Below are 14233 nucleotides of genomic sequence, written 5' to 3'. Positions count from 1 at the left end.
ATTCTTATATTTCCTTATTACCGCTTTGCTTTTGAGGGAAAAGCTAGATCTAACTGAAAAGACGCCAGGTCGGGCAACACTGCTCGCGAGTTGTTTGTGTGCTCATTTCGTAGCATGTGTTTTGGTTTGAATTATTTCATTCCTTGCGAAATTTTACACAGTGCAGATGTTTCTAAAGCCATACAGACCCAAGAGCAGTGCGGCCCTAAAGGGTTCGGAGAGCAAGAAGTTCCGACAGCGCCTGGAGTTGGCCTTTCCCAATATTTCCGTGGATCAGCTGGTGCCGGCAAAGGCTGCTGTCACGCACGTAAAGATTCTCACCCATGGCGGTGTCCAGAGCATTGTCTACTGCGTGGACAGGCAGCCCATGTTCTTTGAGCTGGATGGCGGACAGCTAGTGCCCACATTATACGCAATGTGGATCATACCCAGCATTTTGCCTTATTACACGACCCACGAAGGCGTCCTGCCAAAACTCACCAATGGCGCCGACCTGATGCTGCCGGGAGTGGTTCCACTGGGCGTTGGATTGAGCATGTACGGACACTACAAGAAGGGGCAGTTGAGTGGGTTACTGGCACCGTCGTCTGTTAAAGCTCCCTAATAACCTTTTCTGTATTGCAGTGGCCGTAAATCTAACCAACAACAAGTCGGCGGTGGGTGTGGGACAGTTGGCCCGTTCCAGTGATGACCTGTACATGTGCGGTGGCCATGGAGTGGCCGTCAAAATGTTGCATTTATTCGGCGACAAACTCTGGGCCCATGAACCCAGTTTGGTGCAACAAATACCGCTGGTGAGGACCAAAGCCCTGTCGACCGATGATTTTCCTGCCCTCGGCGCTGAGGCGGAACGAAAGAAGACACCAAAGGCAGAAGTTTCGGAGGCGCCTGCAGCTCCAGACACCTTTGCATCTGTGACACAGGCAACGGACGGAGAGGAGCTAGAGTCCGGCACCGCTTTATTGTCTCTGGCTGAGGAAGATGACCACGATCACGCGGACACAGCGCCGGCAGCAGAATCTAATGAAGTGACGCCCGAGTATATACTAAGAAACGCCTTTCTGTCTGCACTGAAGAACAATGGAAAGAAATTGCCACTGCCCCTGCTGACCAGCAACTTTTACCGACTCTACGTGGTGAATGAGGCGGCCGAACAGATCGATCTGAAGAAGACGCGCTACAAGAAACTGTCCAACTTCCTGGCCGATATGGTTGACCAGGGCTTCATTGTTGTGCGAGAGGAGAGCAAAGGCGTGGATAAGATTATTTCGGTGGATCTGGAGCACCCCGAGCTGGTCAATTTCATAACAGATGTGAAGGAAAACGAAGCGAACGGAGCTGCGTCCGAGACGCCCCTGTTTCACTCGGAACTGAAGGAAATGTACATAGTGTCGGATGTCACGGCGGCCTTCTTCACGAAAATGAACTTCAAACGCGGCGAGGGCATCCCTGTGGGTCAGGTCAAAAAGATTGTGCGCGAGTATGTGGCCAAGCACGGACTGCAAGATGTGAAAACCAAGCTGGTGCGGCCGGATGAGACACTGCAGGAGCTGTATGGCAATCGGGAGGGCACGCTCAGCGAGGTCTGCTCCCTCATAACCAGCAAAATGGAGCACTCATATCAGATGTGTAGCGGCAAGGACACGAGTGGCAAGCCCATGATACAGATGTCACTGGCCACGCGCTCCGGCAACAAGAAGGTGACGCTGGTGAGCAACATCGAGGCCTACGGCATCATCCTGGCCGAATTCATAAAACTGTGCAAGCAGGGAGCCGCTGCCAGCACCAGTATTGTCAAGTTGCCGCATCAGAAGCTCGAGCAGCTGCAGATCCAGGGCAACCAGGTGCGTTTTGTGTACACGCTACTCACGGAAACATACAAGGTGCCTCCCAAGTGCATATTGGGTCTGGAGCTGGCAAAAGATGGCAAAAAGAACAAGAAGAAGTGATGTCTGACAATAAATAACGCGTATGCCGCCGTTGGAGCCCACGTGGTTGTGTTACAATAAATTATTTATTAACTGTAGTGTGGGGGAGATGAACCATTTTAACTGCTACGAGAACAACAACAACGATTATGGTTATCATGAACTAAAGCGTTGTCAGAGCATCGTCTGATAGAGCCGGATCTGTGTGGTTTTTGGTTTACTTGGCCTTGCCCTGGGCAGCGACAGCCTCGATGGCCTTCTTGACGGTCTCCTCATCGCCGAGGAACTGCATGGACACCACTGGCTTGAAGTTCTCGTCCAGCTCATAGACGAATGGTATGCCAGTGGGCAAGTTCAGGGCCATAATGGCGTCCTCAGACAGATCTGGAATGATAAGGGGAATCGTTTTTTACTCATTCAATTTCAAGTATATGTCGAAACTCACTATCTAAATGCTTGACGATGCCACGGAGACTGTTGCCGTGCGCTGCGATCAGGATGCGCTTGCCCTCTTTCATCTGGGGAATGATCACTTCGTTCCAGTATGGCAGTGTGCGTTCGATGGTCAGTTTGAGCGACTCAAACTGGGGGAACTCCTCGGGCTTGGGCCCATCGGCGTAGCGGGGATCCTTGACAATGTTGTCATAGTAGGCGTGTCCGGGCTCCATTGGTGGTGGCGGTGTGTCGAAGCTGCGGCGCCAGATCTGCACCTGAGCCTCGCCGTACTTGGCGGCAGTCTCCGCCTTGTTCAGGCCAGTGAGTCCACCGTAGTGACGCTCATTCAGACGCCAGGTCTTCTGGATGGGGATCTCCTTGTGGCCGCTGGCCTGCAGAATGCTTGCCAGGGTAACCTGAGCGCGAGTCAGCACCGAAGTGTGGGCCACATCGAACTCCAGACCAGCGTCCTTCACGGCCTTGCCAGCGGCCTGAGCCTCCTCCTTGCCTGTCAATCAATTAAAATTAAGTATACGCCATGTTGGATAACTAAAAGCGCCTTACCCTTGTCGCTCAGATTGGCATCGTACCAGCCGCAGAACTGATTCTTCTGGTTCCATTCGGACTCGCCGTGGCGGACCATCACAATCTTGTACTTTCCACCCATATTTGCTGATCGGAGTAGGTTGCGAAAAATTGTGTATACCTTTCGGGGCTGCTTATAACACAGCACTGTCGCTTTTCTTTCAATTTGCTCAAATATGACCTACAAGGGGCCTCCTCAAGGTCGGACTTGTCAAACGCGGCACCCGGTTGCATTTTAGTGGGTGGATTTCGCGGGTTGGCAGCGCACGCCGCGCAACAAGTTGGCAGCCACGTTTTGTGTGTGTTATCAACGACTGTGCCATCTCTAGCTGTGTTTTGATTGCAAAGAAACGCTTTTTTGTTACATTTTGACGAAAGAATAATTAGTTTTCTCGTTAGTTTTCAATTAAATCATGTCCGTCCCGGTAACTGCACGTTGCAGCTGGACCCAGAGCGCTGGAAATGAGCTGTCCCAACTGGTGCCCACACTCCTGTCCGATGATGATGTGTTTGTAAAGTAAGACAAAGGATTTCACGCCCCACAAAACTGGTTTACATATTCAATTATTGTACATACAAGTATTCCTTTGTCCACAGGCCCGACCTAGATGACGTGGTCAATGAGAATCTCGCTGTCCTGTTTTCCAACAATGATGTGCCGCCACCGCCCTGCGAGCTGCATTTTGAAATAGTTCCTCGTTTCAAAATCGCCGCCCTCACGCTCGTCTGCAGCGCGCCCAAGGTGGAACTATTTTTAGGCCCATTGCAGGAGTACTACGAAACTATCTATGGCATTTGCCTCGAGGAAGATGACGACGAAGTGCCGATACGCCCCTACCGCTATGATATGGAAATTGATCGCTCCGGCATTGCGGTTATAAATCTCAAATTGCTGACATCGGCCAACGAAATCTGCGTTTATGGAGCCATCCTGCATGTAGCGCCGAATCCGAATGGCATTACCACACAGCTGCAGCGACCTGTGGACTTGCAAAAAGTCCAGGAACTGCTCCAAAAAGATGGCACTGGCGATAGAAAATCCAAGGCAGAGGAACGCGGCGAGAAGCTGCAGCAGTTTATGTCCCTCATGAAGGGCTGTACGACGCCGGCGGAGACGCCATCTACAGTCAAAGCGGAGGATGTCGGGGAGAAACCACCGCCGGAGCTTATGTCCCTGATAAAGGGTTGCACCACGCATGGCGAGACACCACCCCAGAGTGTAGCTTCAGATTTATCCAGCCTCCAGTCGCACATTGACAAGAAATTCGAGCAGCTAGAGCAACTGGTGACGAAAAGACTGGAAGCGTTTGAGGTTCAGCAAACGGATAAATTGAACCAAATTATTGAACTACTGCAAAGTAGGAACTGACATCTCGAATCTATACCCAAATGTATTCATCTATTGTTTTTCTTGTAAGTCATATCATACCTATATGTATTTGTATTTTTCTGACCGCCCTATGATTATTGGTGCAACTGTTTCGAATGTGATTAAACGAAACTTTAATTTCCATGACTAAATTGACTTTGATTCGCTAGTGATTGTCAAAGAGTGGTTAGTGGCTTGCTGTTCTTCCCCCTGAGCTGAAGTTTTCGCTACTGTGGATGCGAAAGCGGCTACGGCTCGTCAAGAGGTCAAAGTGTTGCTCATAGAAAGAGTTTGCCCGACAGTATATTACATAGAAATAGTACTTTGTATTATCGTTCAACCGCCATACGCGTTCCACATGCAGCACATTGGCACTTCGACTCCATTATTGTGTGCAGATTATCTGTTTCCAAGTGTCTGGACTACAATTTACTTTTGTTTTATTTTGTTTACAACTTTTATTTTACTTCTTATCTGCAGTGGCGGGTATCAGCTGTTCTAGAGATGGTCGCTGGACTACGGATAACCACCTGTTTGCCTTTGTTCAGACACTAGCCATATCGTATAGAGATGTGCCAGTTCATACACCGAATATATCGTAAACGAACGTTCTGGATTAGATCCCAGGGTCTTCAACTCGTATACGTGCTTGCCATCATTTGTCTATTTCACGATTTCTGATGCGATTGAAAAGATAATAAACATATACAGACACATGCATACTTTCAGGTTCTGTCTCTTAGGCCGTATCTGGGATCTAATCCACAAAGTTCGCTTGCGACATGTTCGTTGTATGAACTGAATGCACATCTCTATACTGTTTGGTTAGTGGTTCTGGGTTGGCTTACAAGTTCATCATAATGACCAAGATCAACAACAGTCAAGGCCAACCGGTACCTTAATGTTCACTGGCTTATTTCTAGTTTCGCTTTGATAGCATAAAGATGCAAATAAGTCCTCGGTGTGCATTGGCCATTGGCGGCGTTCTAGTGGGCTGCTGCAGTGGCGGAGTCTTTCTGGAGCTGTTGGTAAAACTCGATCCCGGCATTGGAAACCTCGTGACCGCGGCGCAGTTTGCATTTATAGCCCTGGAGGGGCTCATCTTTACATCCCGGCTGGGACAGGCTCAGCGTAAGATCAGCCTGCGGGACTATGCCCTTCTGGTGGCCATGTTCTTTCTGACGAGTGTGTGCAATAACTATGTGTTCGAGTTCAAAGTGTCCATGACTCTGCACATGATCATACGTGGAGGCTCCCTCATATCCAACATGTGCTTGGGCACAATTATACTCAAGAAAAGGTATCGGTTGCGCCAGTACATATCGGTGGTCATGATTAGCTTGGGTATCTTCATTTGCACGTACTTCTCCAGCCGGGATTTGCCTGGCCACAGCAACGGGGAGACCGGCGCCACCGAGGCAGACGTATGGCGGTGGCTTGTGGGCGTGGCGCTGCTGGTTCTGGCCCTTTTCGTCTCTTCGTACATGGGCATCACCCAGGAGCTGCTCTATCGGCGGCATGGAAAATGTGCCCGCGAAGCCCTCTACTACACCCACCTGTTGCCACTGCCCGCCTTCCTTTTAATGCACGACAACATACGGACCCACTGGCGGCTGGCTTGCGAGGGTGAGACGTACACACTGCCTCTGCTGGGCGTGGCGGTGCCACTGATTCTGCTCTATCTGCTGGGCAACGTTCTCACGCAGCACCTGTGCATTAGTTCTGTGTATGCTTTGACCACCGAGTGCAGCTCCCTCACCGTAACACTGATCATAACCCTGCGCAAGTTCATTTCCCTGGTATTTTCGATCGTTTACTTCCGCAATCCCTTTACGATCTACCACTGGCTGGGCTCCGTGATGGTCTTTGTGGGTACCCTTATGTTTGCCGATGTCCCAAGGCTGCCAGGGAGCCGGAGGGCTGAACCTTTGAAACGCGACTGATGAGTGACGATTGATCTGGTTGCGATTTGCATTCCAATTAACAATCCATTTGCATTCCATTTAATTCGATTTACATTTAAGTACAAGTACGGGTAGATATGGGTAGGAATTACAAATTATAAATTACAAGGCTCTCATAATTGTAATGAAATAATAATAATAATGAACAAAGTACGAGCATACATTAAAAAGTACAAGAAAACATCGATACGATACGAGGCAAGCGCTTCAGCTTCAGCATTGGACGGACGGTGGCCGTCGCTTTTTTCTTTTTTATCTGTCTGCCAAAGGCCAAAGGCCTTCTTTGGCGAAACTCAAACATTAAAACACTCGATACACGAGTATATATAAATACTAAATATAAATGCATTGGTTGCCCAAGACACGAACTTAAAGGTAAATGGTACTCGTAATGCAGTTGCAGTTGCAAAATGTATTCTAATACTGCTGCAGCATTGATCCAGCCAAGGCCGCCCGATCGTGCTTACGTTTCTTGGGCCTCGAGCTTCAGCCACTCGACAATCGACTTGTAATTGCGGTTCATCCAGTCCACGCTGGTCTCCACCTGTTCGACGATCTGCTGGATGGGCCTGTCGTAGTCCCAGTGGGCATCCTTCACAAACTCCTCGAATTCGGCCAACTGGAACTTGGAATTCATGCGCTTCGTGGCAAACTTCAGCAATGTGTGTATGTTGGATATCTGCGATCCCATGCTGGAAAGAAAAATCAGGACAAGTCCCCTATTAAAATCGTCAAATCATCACGCTGGTGATGGTTCCTTACTAGGTATTGATCTCATGCCAGTTATTGCGTAGGAAATCAAAGGCTATCTGCTGGCCCACCACCGTATTGGAAACAGCAGCAAAGACCCGAAAGACATCCTGTTTGCGTATGTGCTGGCCGGCAATGCCACGACGCAGATAGCGATAGAGCAGCCACGGCTCCTTGGAGCACCCAAGGGCACTCAGCAGCAGCTCCTTCTCTGCCGGAATGCTGGTTTTCAGATACCGCTCGAAGGCAAAGTCCCATTCGTATTCGGTGCCATATTGTATGGCCGAACAGTAGACAACACCCCGCAGATTGGGACCAATTCTGTGGAGAAAGAAATCCATTCTTTATGGTCACATTCGATTGATAAAAGGTTGAGGGTTTCCTTACGGATTGTTGGCATCGGGATTGGGGCTTTGCACCCAGTTTTGGAAATGCCTATTGCTCTCGGAGATGCACTCCTGGTGCCCCAAATGGCAGGCCATGTTCAGAATTTCCGAACGTTTCAACAGCAACAGTATGTCCTCGCTTTCCCTCTGCGAATCCTTGAATCCCACTTCGTCGTAGACCTTTCGCAGTTGTTTCAACAGGTAGTTCTAATGTAAGAAATCCTAATAAGTGAAGAAAACTCTTAGAGATGTGTCATCCCATACCTTGAGCAGATCGTAATCGCCAGAATTGACAAACATGGAATCTATAAAATTGAAATTCGTGATGGCCGCCTTCCATGGCACATGGCCTGTCTCGTGGCCCAAGTAGCGGGTCAGGTTCATGGCCGTGCCATAAGACAGGTACGAGCCACGTGCCAGATTCAAAACATCGTCAATTAGTTGGGCCCGATTGGCCGGTGCAATCTCCTCAAAGCGCTTGGGATCCATTAGATGCTCGGTGACGGCTCGCCAGTTATCCAAATCGTAGTTGACGCGATAGTAGCCCGTCTGCTGGATGTTGAAGATGAACCACTTGGCGGTGGAAAGATTCCGATTCTCCAGCTCGTACTGCTTCGTGCGCGGCATCCAAGTGGTGGGGCGGGTGTTGGCAAAATTCAATTCCGTGTCGGTGGTAAAGGTGATGGGGATCCACCAGAGCAGGCCCTCATCCTCCCTTGTGGTGTTGGTGTAGACGAAACGCACTTGCTCGAGCCGAATGGCATTCGTGTTGGGATGTCGCGAGATCTTCACCACCGGATAGCCCGTCTGCAGCGTCCACGTGTCCATGATTTCCTTGACACTGGTGCTGTGATCCAGCAGACCAGAGGATTTCGCCTCGTTCGTCAGGAAACGCCAGAGATCGTCCTGCGTGGCTGAGTTGTAGGCCCTGCCAAACAAAGTGGAAGTTTGAATTGAGGAGGGGAATTCTTCAAAAGAATGTAGCACTCACATCTCCTGCAGATACTTGCTGAGTCCGCGGCGAAACACTGGATTGGTCAGAAAGTGTGCCATCATTCGTATGATGGCCGATCCCTTGGCATAGGATATGCGATCGAAAATCTCGGATATCTCCTGCGGATTGAACACCTGATGGGAGATCTTGTGCGATGAGGAAAGTGCGTCCAGCTGAAACACCGTCTGCAGTTCATTGACAACAAACTGGTCCAGCTGCTTCCACTCCGGGGCCACGGCATCCGCCGTAATGTACTCCATGTAGCTGGCAAAACCCTCGTTCAACCAGATGTCCGACCACCAGCTAGGCGTCACCAGATTCCCGAACCACTGATGGGCCAGCTCGTGACCCACTACCGAGGCCACACGCTGCTTGTTGTTGGCCGTTGCCACACCCGGATCGTACAGCATTGTCGTCTCGCGGAAGGTAATCAATCCCCAGTTCTCCATGGCCCCCGCCTGGAACTCGGGCAGAGCGATCATGTCGATCTTTGGCAACGGGAACGTGACATTGAAGAAGTCCTGCAGGAAATTGAGTATCTGGGGAGCCACGCTCAAGGCATATTCCGCTGACTTGATGGCATCGGCCCGTGCCCACACGGAGATGTTGCCCGAGGAGATGTGCGTAAAGTCGGATATGGCATACGCCACCAGATATGTGGACATGGGCAGCGATTCGGCAAAATGATCCCACACATAGTTGGTTATGGTTTCGCTGTGGATACAACAGAAGGAACATTAGAGGGGCTCTTTGGCATGGTAGTCCCTGAAATCCTTACTGGTTATTGGTGGACACAATGGGCATATTGGACACAGTGGTCATGTTACGGGGCCGGGCAATGTGCAGCGTAAAGTTTGCCTTCAGAGCCGGCTCATCAAAGCAGGGAAAGGCGCGTCGGGCATCCGTGGCCTGGAACTGTGTGGATGCGACCCACCTGAAATCGGAACCAGAATATAAACCAGATGAAACCTTCCTGCAGGACCCTAAACCCTACCTCGTCTCATTGAGCACCTCGTAGGAGCTGCGATAGAATCCCTGCAGGTAGTCCTGAATGATCCCGTCGAAGCGCAGATGCACCACATATTCCGCTCCCTTCAGCAGCTTGTCGTACAGCTCGATCACAAAGAACTGCTTGGCCCCCACCAGATACTGTTTGTGTATCCGCAGAGTGTCCTTGTCGAGCTCCCCTTTGGCCAGCACCCGGTAGACGGCTGCATCGCTGCGCGAGATATTCAGCTCCTCTGCGTGCATGGTGATGTTGTAGCAATCCTCAAGCACTCGTATGCGGATCTGCACGGTGCCGGCGAAGCTAAAGTTGCCGCTCAGCTGCGGCACCAGTGTGATGTTGTACTTGAGGGGCTGTATGGAGCGGGGCAGGCGCACATCCCGATCGTACTTGGGCGGCCCATCGCTGTGGCCGTGGCGCAGCTTGTGCCGCAGATGGACACTGGTGCAGACAATGTCCTCGCCGTTCGTCAGTTGGTCGCATGTGGCAAAGTTGTAAACAATAAGGCCCACGGCCAGCAGGGTGCACAGAAAGAAGGCGGACAATAGCACGGCTGTGGTCAGGGACAGGCTGTAGTGTCGGCCCTGCCGCGAGAAGCTGGTCGTTGTGGTGGTTGGAGCGGATGCACTGCCAGAACGATTCTCCATGCTGAGATTCTCGTGCAGGGGCATCTCCTTGACGACCATCTCGAGTGCAAAACGATTCTGCAAGACAGGAAGAAGCTATCGATTAGTAATCATGATCTGGGCTACACCACTTCCACTTCCACTTCCACTTCCTGCCTGTTGTGGTGTGGCGTGGTGGCAGCAGGTAATGTGATATCCAGCTGCAGGTTGCCTGCAATCACGACACTACGAGTATTATTCTCTCCACTTAAGTGGTTTCTCTCTGGTGGCTCTGTGTCATGTGTCACTGCCGATCAAACTGGGCAGCCCTCTCCCGTTTTGCGGCTGGCTAAAGGAAGCGAAGCCACAGGAAAAAAGGGTTGCCCGCACCACCGCCATCAGTTCTGCCTGTCTGTGGGGTAAGTAATCGTTTAGTTAACGAAACCTGCGAGGGGGAGTGGCCAAGAACGTGACGCTGCCATTAGCTCATCCCCGCTCGCTGTATGATTAACAACGGGTAGCAACAAATCATTCATTGTTCATGTAATGCTCGTAGAGACAATCCCTCTGGCAGACAGCTAAAGATATATTCAACTGTCGCTTTTGCTAGTCCCACACCGCAGTTATGTCACGCAATGGGTTTTTTTGTTTTGCCGTTAGATGCACAAAGCTAACGCTCTAAAGATCTACATAGATACTCGTATATTCTACTTACGAGATTCGCATAACCATTCGCTGAACAGTGTTTTCCCGTCAACGTCATTTAATCGTCTGATATTTCCTTACTAAGAAATTCCGCTGGCAACTTGTTCGAAACTGGTCCAAGCAACATAATAAAATGGTCTCCGTTGGTAATTCCATATTTGAAGCGAGGAATTACTTACGCTAATCGAAATTTCGGCAGACCAAGGCCCTCGTATACTCCTATAGGGGGCCATATTTTATTTCTACATAGAAATACACAGAATGTGTCTTTAAGAAGACAGAAAGTTCCAGGAAAATACCTACAAACATGTTGAATAAAATTGAATTGAGACTCGACTCGAGACGCACAAGCGAATGCTTCAAAAGAGAAGGCAGGACCTTTTTTTATTGTTGGACTGCTCCCAAATTCTCCTTGATAAAGGCCACAGACAGAATGAATTCTAATAGATTCAGATATTTAAGTCCTTGATCAGCTTAAATCTAACCATGTCCTTCTTTACTGTCTGTCTGTCTGCATAATCACGAGGATTTTGTACACTTTAAGAGGTATGATAACGACATTAAACGATTAGAAGCTGTTTAAAATGTCTAAGTCTAGTGCTGATTTTTTGTTAAATTTATATTTGTTAAAGATTAAGTACCTTATGGTCGAAATATTTACTATATGGTACATTCAATAACAAAATGTCAATCCCCTGGGTGGTGGGGGCATGACCCTTCATCTGCAATTCAGCGAGAGATTACGGGGGCTCAACAACAGACCAGAACAGAACAGAACAGAATGTCCGAACTCCCGATGTCATTATCAATTGGCAAAAGTTTAAGTTTGAGAATAAATTGAGGAGCGCAACAACAGCGCCATAAATCAGCTTATACGAACGAGCAGAGCAGAGCAGAGAAGAGCATTCATGCAAATATGTCCGCCCCGACTAATTGAGTTATGACATTAATTTGATCAGCCACTTCTGCTCCTCTGCCTCTCCCTCATTCTCCTGCTGTTCCTGTTATTTTGTTGGTTTTTTTTTGCAAATTACAGCAATTAAACGCCGACAACTACTACAGAAGTCAATCCCCCTGACCCGATGCTGACACGATGGCTGACCTTCATGGAAATAAGGCTGCAAACGATATGACGCCCATGGGGGATGGGATGGGAGATGAACGGGTGTGGACTGACTCCCGCTGGGGATCCAATTTATGGCTATATTTCATTGATAAACTGCGTACAAGCCGATGGCGAGGCGATGATGATGCAGCCATATGGCCATACATATACTTTGTAGTCAATTAATTAATACAAGGACATCGATGCCGTAGCGCCTTTGCGTCTGGCAGAAAGAGAGAATGTGATTATTCAGAGAGACACAGAAAGGGGGAGGGTAGACAGTGTGGTCTTTTTCACCGGCTAAACGGACATGTAAATATTGCTTCCGTCTCTCTCTCTCACACCCACGATTAAGACATTAAAACAAATTTAATCGCTCATCGCTGTTCCTCTCCTCTCCCAGTAGCAGCATCAAACGGACACCAATACCAATAAAGACAGAATTTATTGGGCGATGAGTGATTTCGGACGTTCGTGTGGGTGGGGGGCGGTATGCATGGGTGTGTGTGCCGAAGAACTGATCTAGGGATGGGCGCCTCGATAATTTGCACTACTGGTCTAATTGGATTTCGAGTGTACCAATATGATTTCTACAAATTTGTATATGCATAATATTATATTTTTCTATTTTCAATGAATATTTGCGATCATAAAAAGACGAGCCGCTCGCCAAGGAAAGTTTTTTGCTTTTAATTTATGGATCCTGCGTGAGAGCATAATTATAATAGAAGAGAGAGCGAGAGAGATGTACTCTGTACTCTGGGAAACTGTAAATATCTTTTAATCGTTTCCAGATGCCGCCAAGTGAAGCGCAAATCCACCAGCAAACAAAAACTTGAAAACGGCAAAAAAAATAAACAAAGTTGAAAGTGTGCAGAAATAAAAATTAAATTAAATGAAGTGTTGATTAGTCAATTACTTTCCCACACACGGCCACACGAACAGAACATTTACCTACACACACACATTCAAACGCACTGCGTCGAAGAGCAATTCGAAGAGCAAGAGCAAGTAAGCAACGTGAGAATAATTTAATTTACCGTTTATCCCTTCACTGGCTTCGCTTGTTTACTCTTTCACACCTTTACTGTTATGTTGGAGACAACGACGACACCCACGCAAAAGTGCAGTAAATCGCATTTGAGTGTGGTCACCCACACATAAAAACCACAAACACAATTACACTGGCAAGAGCAAATTTATATATGTACGTGCATATACTCGAATATATACATATGTATATGGCCGTAGTGTAGTGGGCCAAGCTTTTGCAGGCGCACGTTGTTGATTGATAATTGAATTAAATCTTAACAAATCACACTTCCCCAGCACTTGTGCGCCGGCGTGCTGAGCTTGCAATTTGTCCCAGCGACCACGACGTGGACCACGACCGTTATATGGAGCAGGCGAACACAACAACCGTTAAGCTCAACGGCTGAGAACAGAATGCCAGGCAGCCCATCAGACCGTCGCCAGCATCACCATCAGCGCCAGCCACAGCATATCAGGTAGATCGTGAAGCTCATGCGAAATAATGTATGTGCGTGGGTGGCAAAATGAATGTGAACATTATATGAATTGAGTAAATATGTTTATAAATACAAAGTCAATAATTTAAACATATACATGAACCAGAACATATACATAAAAGTAACGGTTGAATCGGAAAGCTCTAAAAAGAAGTGCTGCAGGGTGACCGTTTTCGGTATGTTTTGACGTTGAAATCGAAAAAGATATCGGTATATCTCATCAAGCTTTCGGTATATTACGGTATATTTTAAAGTTTTCGGTAGATCAGCTGTAATGTAAAAATAATAATAAAGAAAACTTGTTAAATGCATTTAAAAACCGTTTATGTGACTGTTGGAACCACAAAATTCGATGCGCTCATTAAGGCCGTAACGTCAGAGGCGGCTCTGGAAGCCCTGCAATCCCGGGAGTGCCGCAAACTCATCCTGCAGCATGGCAATTCCGAGCCGGTACAAGCGGATGAGTCTCGACGGATAAGCCAGCAATACGGGATCCAATTGGAGCAGTACACGTTTCGACCCAATACTGAGGATATTAAGGCCTCCAATTTGATCATTGGCCATGCCGGTGCCGGCACCTGCATGGATATATTGACTAACGGCAAGGCTGGACTCATTGTGGTCAACGACGAGCTGATGGACAACCATCAGCAGGAATTGGCCACGCAGCTGGCCTCCGAGCAGTACCTCTACTATTGCAAACCCAGCCAGTTGGCCGTCCAACTGGCTACTCTGGATTTTGCGTCGCTCAGAGCCTACGAGTCGGCCAGCGAGAACATGCTGAAGTTTGTGAATGCCCTGGACGAGCTGATGGCCAATCGATGGTCACATTCCGCCAACAAATAGTGTTTCTTTTGGTGCTGACCCTTAAA

General features: G+C 48.5%; 6 protein-coding genes across 7 annotated transcripts; 4 read left to right on the top strand and 2 right to left on the bottom strand.

Moving 5' to 3' along the window:
- The first annotated feature begins 126 nt into the window (after positions 1 to 126).
- LOC6588168 (eukaryotic translation initiation factor 2D) lies at positions 127 to 1990 on the top strand. The gene is made up of 2 exons (XM_002013008.2): positions 127 to 566; positions 625 to 1990. The coding sequence occupies exons 1-2, from the start codon at positions 167 to 169 to the stop codon at positions 1947 to 1949; spliced, it is 1725 nt and encodes a 574-aa protein (XP_002013044.1). The 5' UTR covers positions 127 to 166; the 3' UTR covers positions 1950 to 1990.
- A 5-nt stretch (positions 1991 to 1995) lies between these two features.
- Positions 1996 to 3101, bottom strand: LOC6587448 (phosphoglycerate mutase 1). Its single transcript, XM_002013007.2, has 3 exons — positions 2928 to 3101; positions 2374 to 2871; positions 1996 to 2312 (listed from the first exon to the last, which is right to left on the bottom strand). The coding sequence occupies exons 1-3, from the start codon at positions 3028 to 3030 to the stop codon at positions 2146 to 2148; spliced, it is 768 nt and encodes a 255-aa protein (XP_002013043.1). The 5' UTR covers positions 3031 to 3101; the 3' UTR covers positions 1996 to 2145.
- Positions 3102 to 3143: 42 nt separating this feature from the next.
- On the top strand, positions 3144 to 4464 carry LOC6587446. Its single transcript, XM_002013006.2, has 2 exons — positions 3144 to 3465; positions 3546 to 4464. Exons 1-2 carry the CDS (start codon positions 3362 to 3364, stop codon positions 4315 to 4317), a joined length of 876 nt encoding a protein of 291 aa, XP_002013042.1. The 5' UTR covers positions 3144 to 3361; the 3' UTR covers positions 4318 to 4464.
- A 758-nt stretch (positions 4465 to 5222) lies between these two features.
- LOC6587182 (UDP-xylose and UDP-N-acetylglucosamine transporter) lies at positions 5223 to 6272 on the top strand. Of its 2 annotated transcripts, XM_026987125.1 has the most exons (2): positions 5223 to 5617; positions 5690 to 6272. In XM_026987125.1, exons 1-2 carry the CDS (start codon positions 5262 to 5264, stop codon positions 6258 to 6260), a joined length of 927 nt encoding a protein of 308 aa, XP_026842926.1. In that variant the 5' UTR covers positions 5223 to 5261; the 3' UTR covers positions 6261 to 6272. The 2 variants fall into 2 exon arrangements, with proteins under 2 accessions (XP_026842926.1, XP_002013041.1); XM_002013005.2 differs by having other exon boundaries at positions 5223 to 6272.
- Positions 6273 to 6291: 19 nt separating this feature from the next.
- LOC6587443 (aminopeptidase N) lies at positions 6292 to 13253 on the bottom strand. Its single transcript, XM_026987112.1, has 8 exons — positions 12873 to 13253; positions 9406 to 10121; positions 9190 to 9345; positions 8409 to 9125; positions 7682 to 8345; positions 7419 to 7624; positions 7044 to 7352; positions 6292 to 6973 (listed from the first exon to the last, which is right to left on the bottom strand). The coding sequence occupies exons 2-8, from the start codon at positions 10101 to 10103 to the stop codon at positions 6745 to 6747; spliced, it is 2979 nt and encodes a 992-aa protein (XP_026842913.1). The 5' UTR covers positions 10104 to 10121; positions 12873 to 13253; the 3' UTR covers positions 6292 to 6744.
- Positions 13254 to 13652: 399 nt separating this feature from the next.
- LOC6587442 (UDP-N-acetylglucosamine transferase subunit ALG13 homolog) lies at positions 13653 to 14218 on the top strand. Its single transcript, XM_002013003.2, has one exon. The coding sequence runs from the start codon at positions 13668 to 13670 to the stop codon at positions 14205 to 14207; it is 540 nt and encodes a 179-aa protein (XP_002013039.1). The 5' UTR covers positions 13653 to 13667; the 3' UTR covers positions 14208 to 14218.
- The last annotated feature ends 15 nt before the right edge of the window (positions 14219 to 14233 follow it).

The sequence above is a fragment of the Drosophila persimilis genome, unplaced genomic scaffold (assembly GCF_003286085.1).
Source record: "Drosophila persimilis strain 14011-0111.01,24,50 unplaced genomic scaffold, DperRS2 tig00000000-arrow-pilon, whole genome shotgun sequence".
NCBI lineage: Eukaryota > Metazoa > Arthropoda > Insecta > Diptera > Drosophilidae > Drosophila > Drosophila persimilis.
The sequence above is the reverse complement of the archived record's forward strand: the minus strand, read 5'-3'. Positions and strand labels throughout refer to the sequence as shown.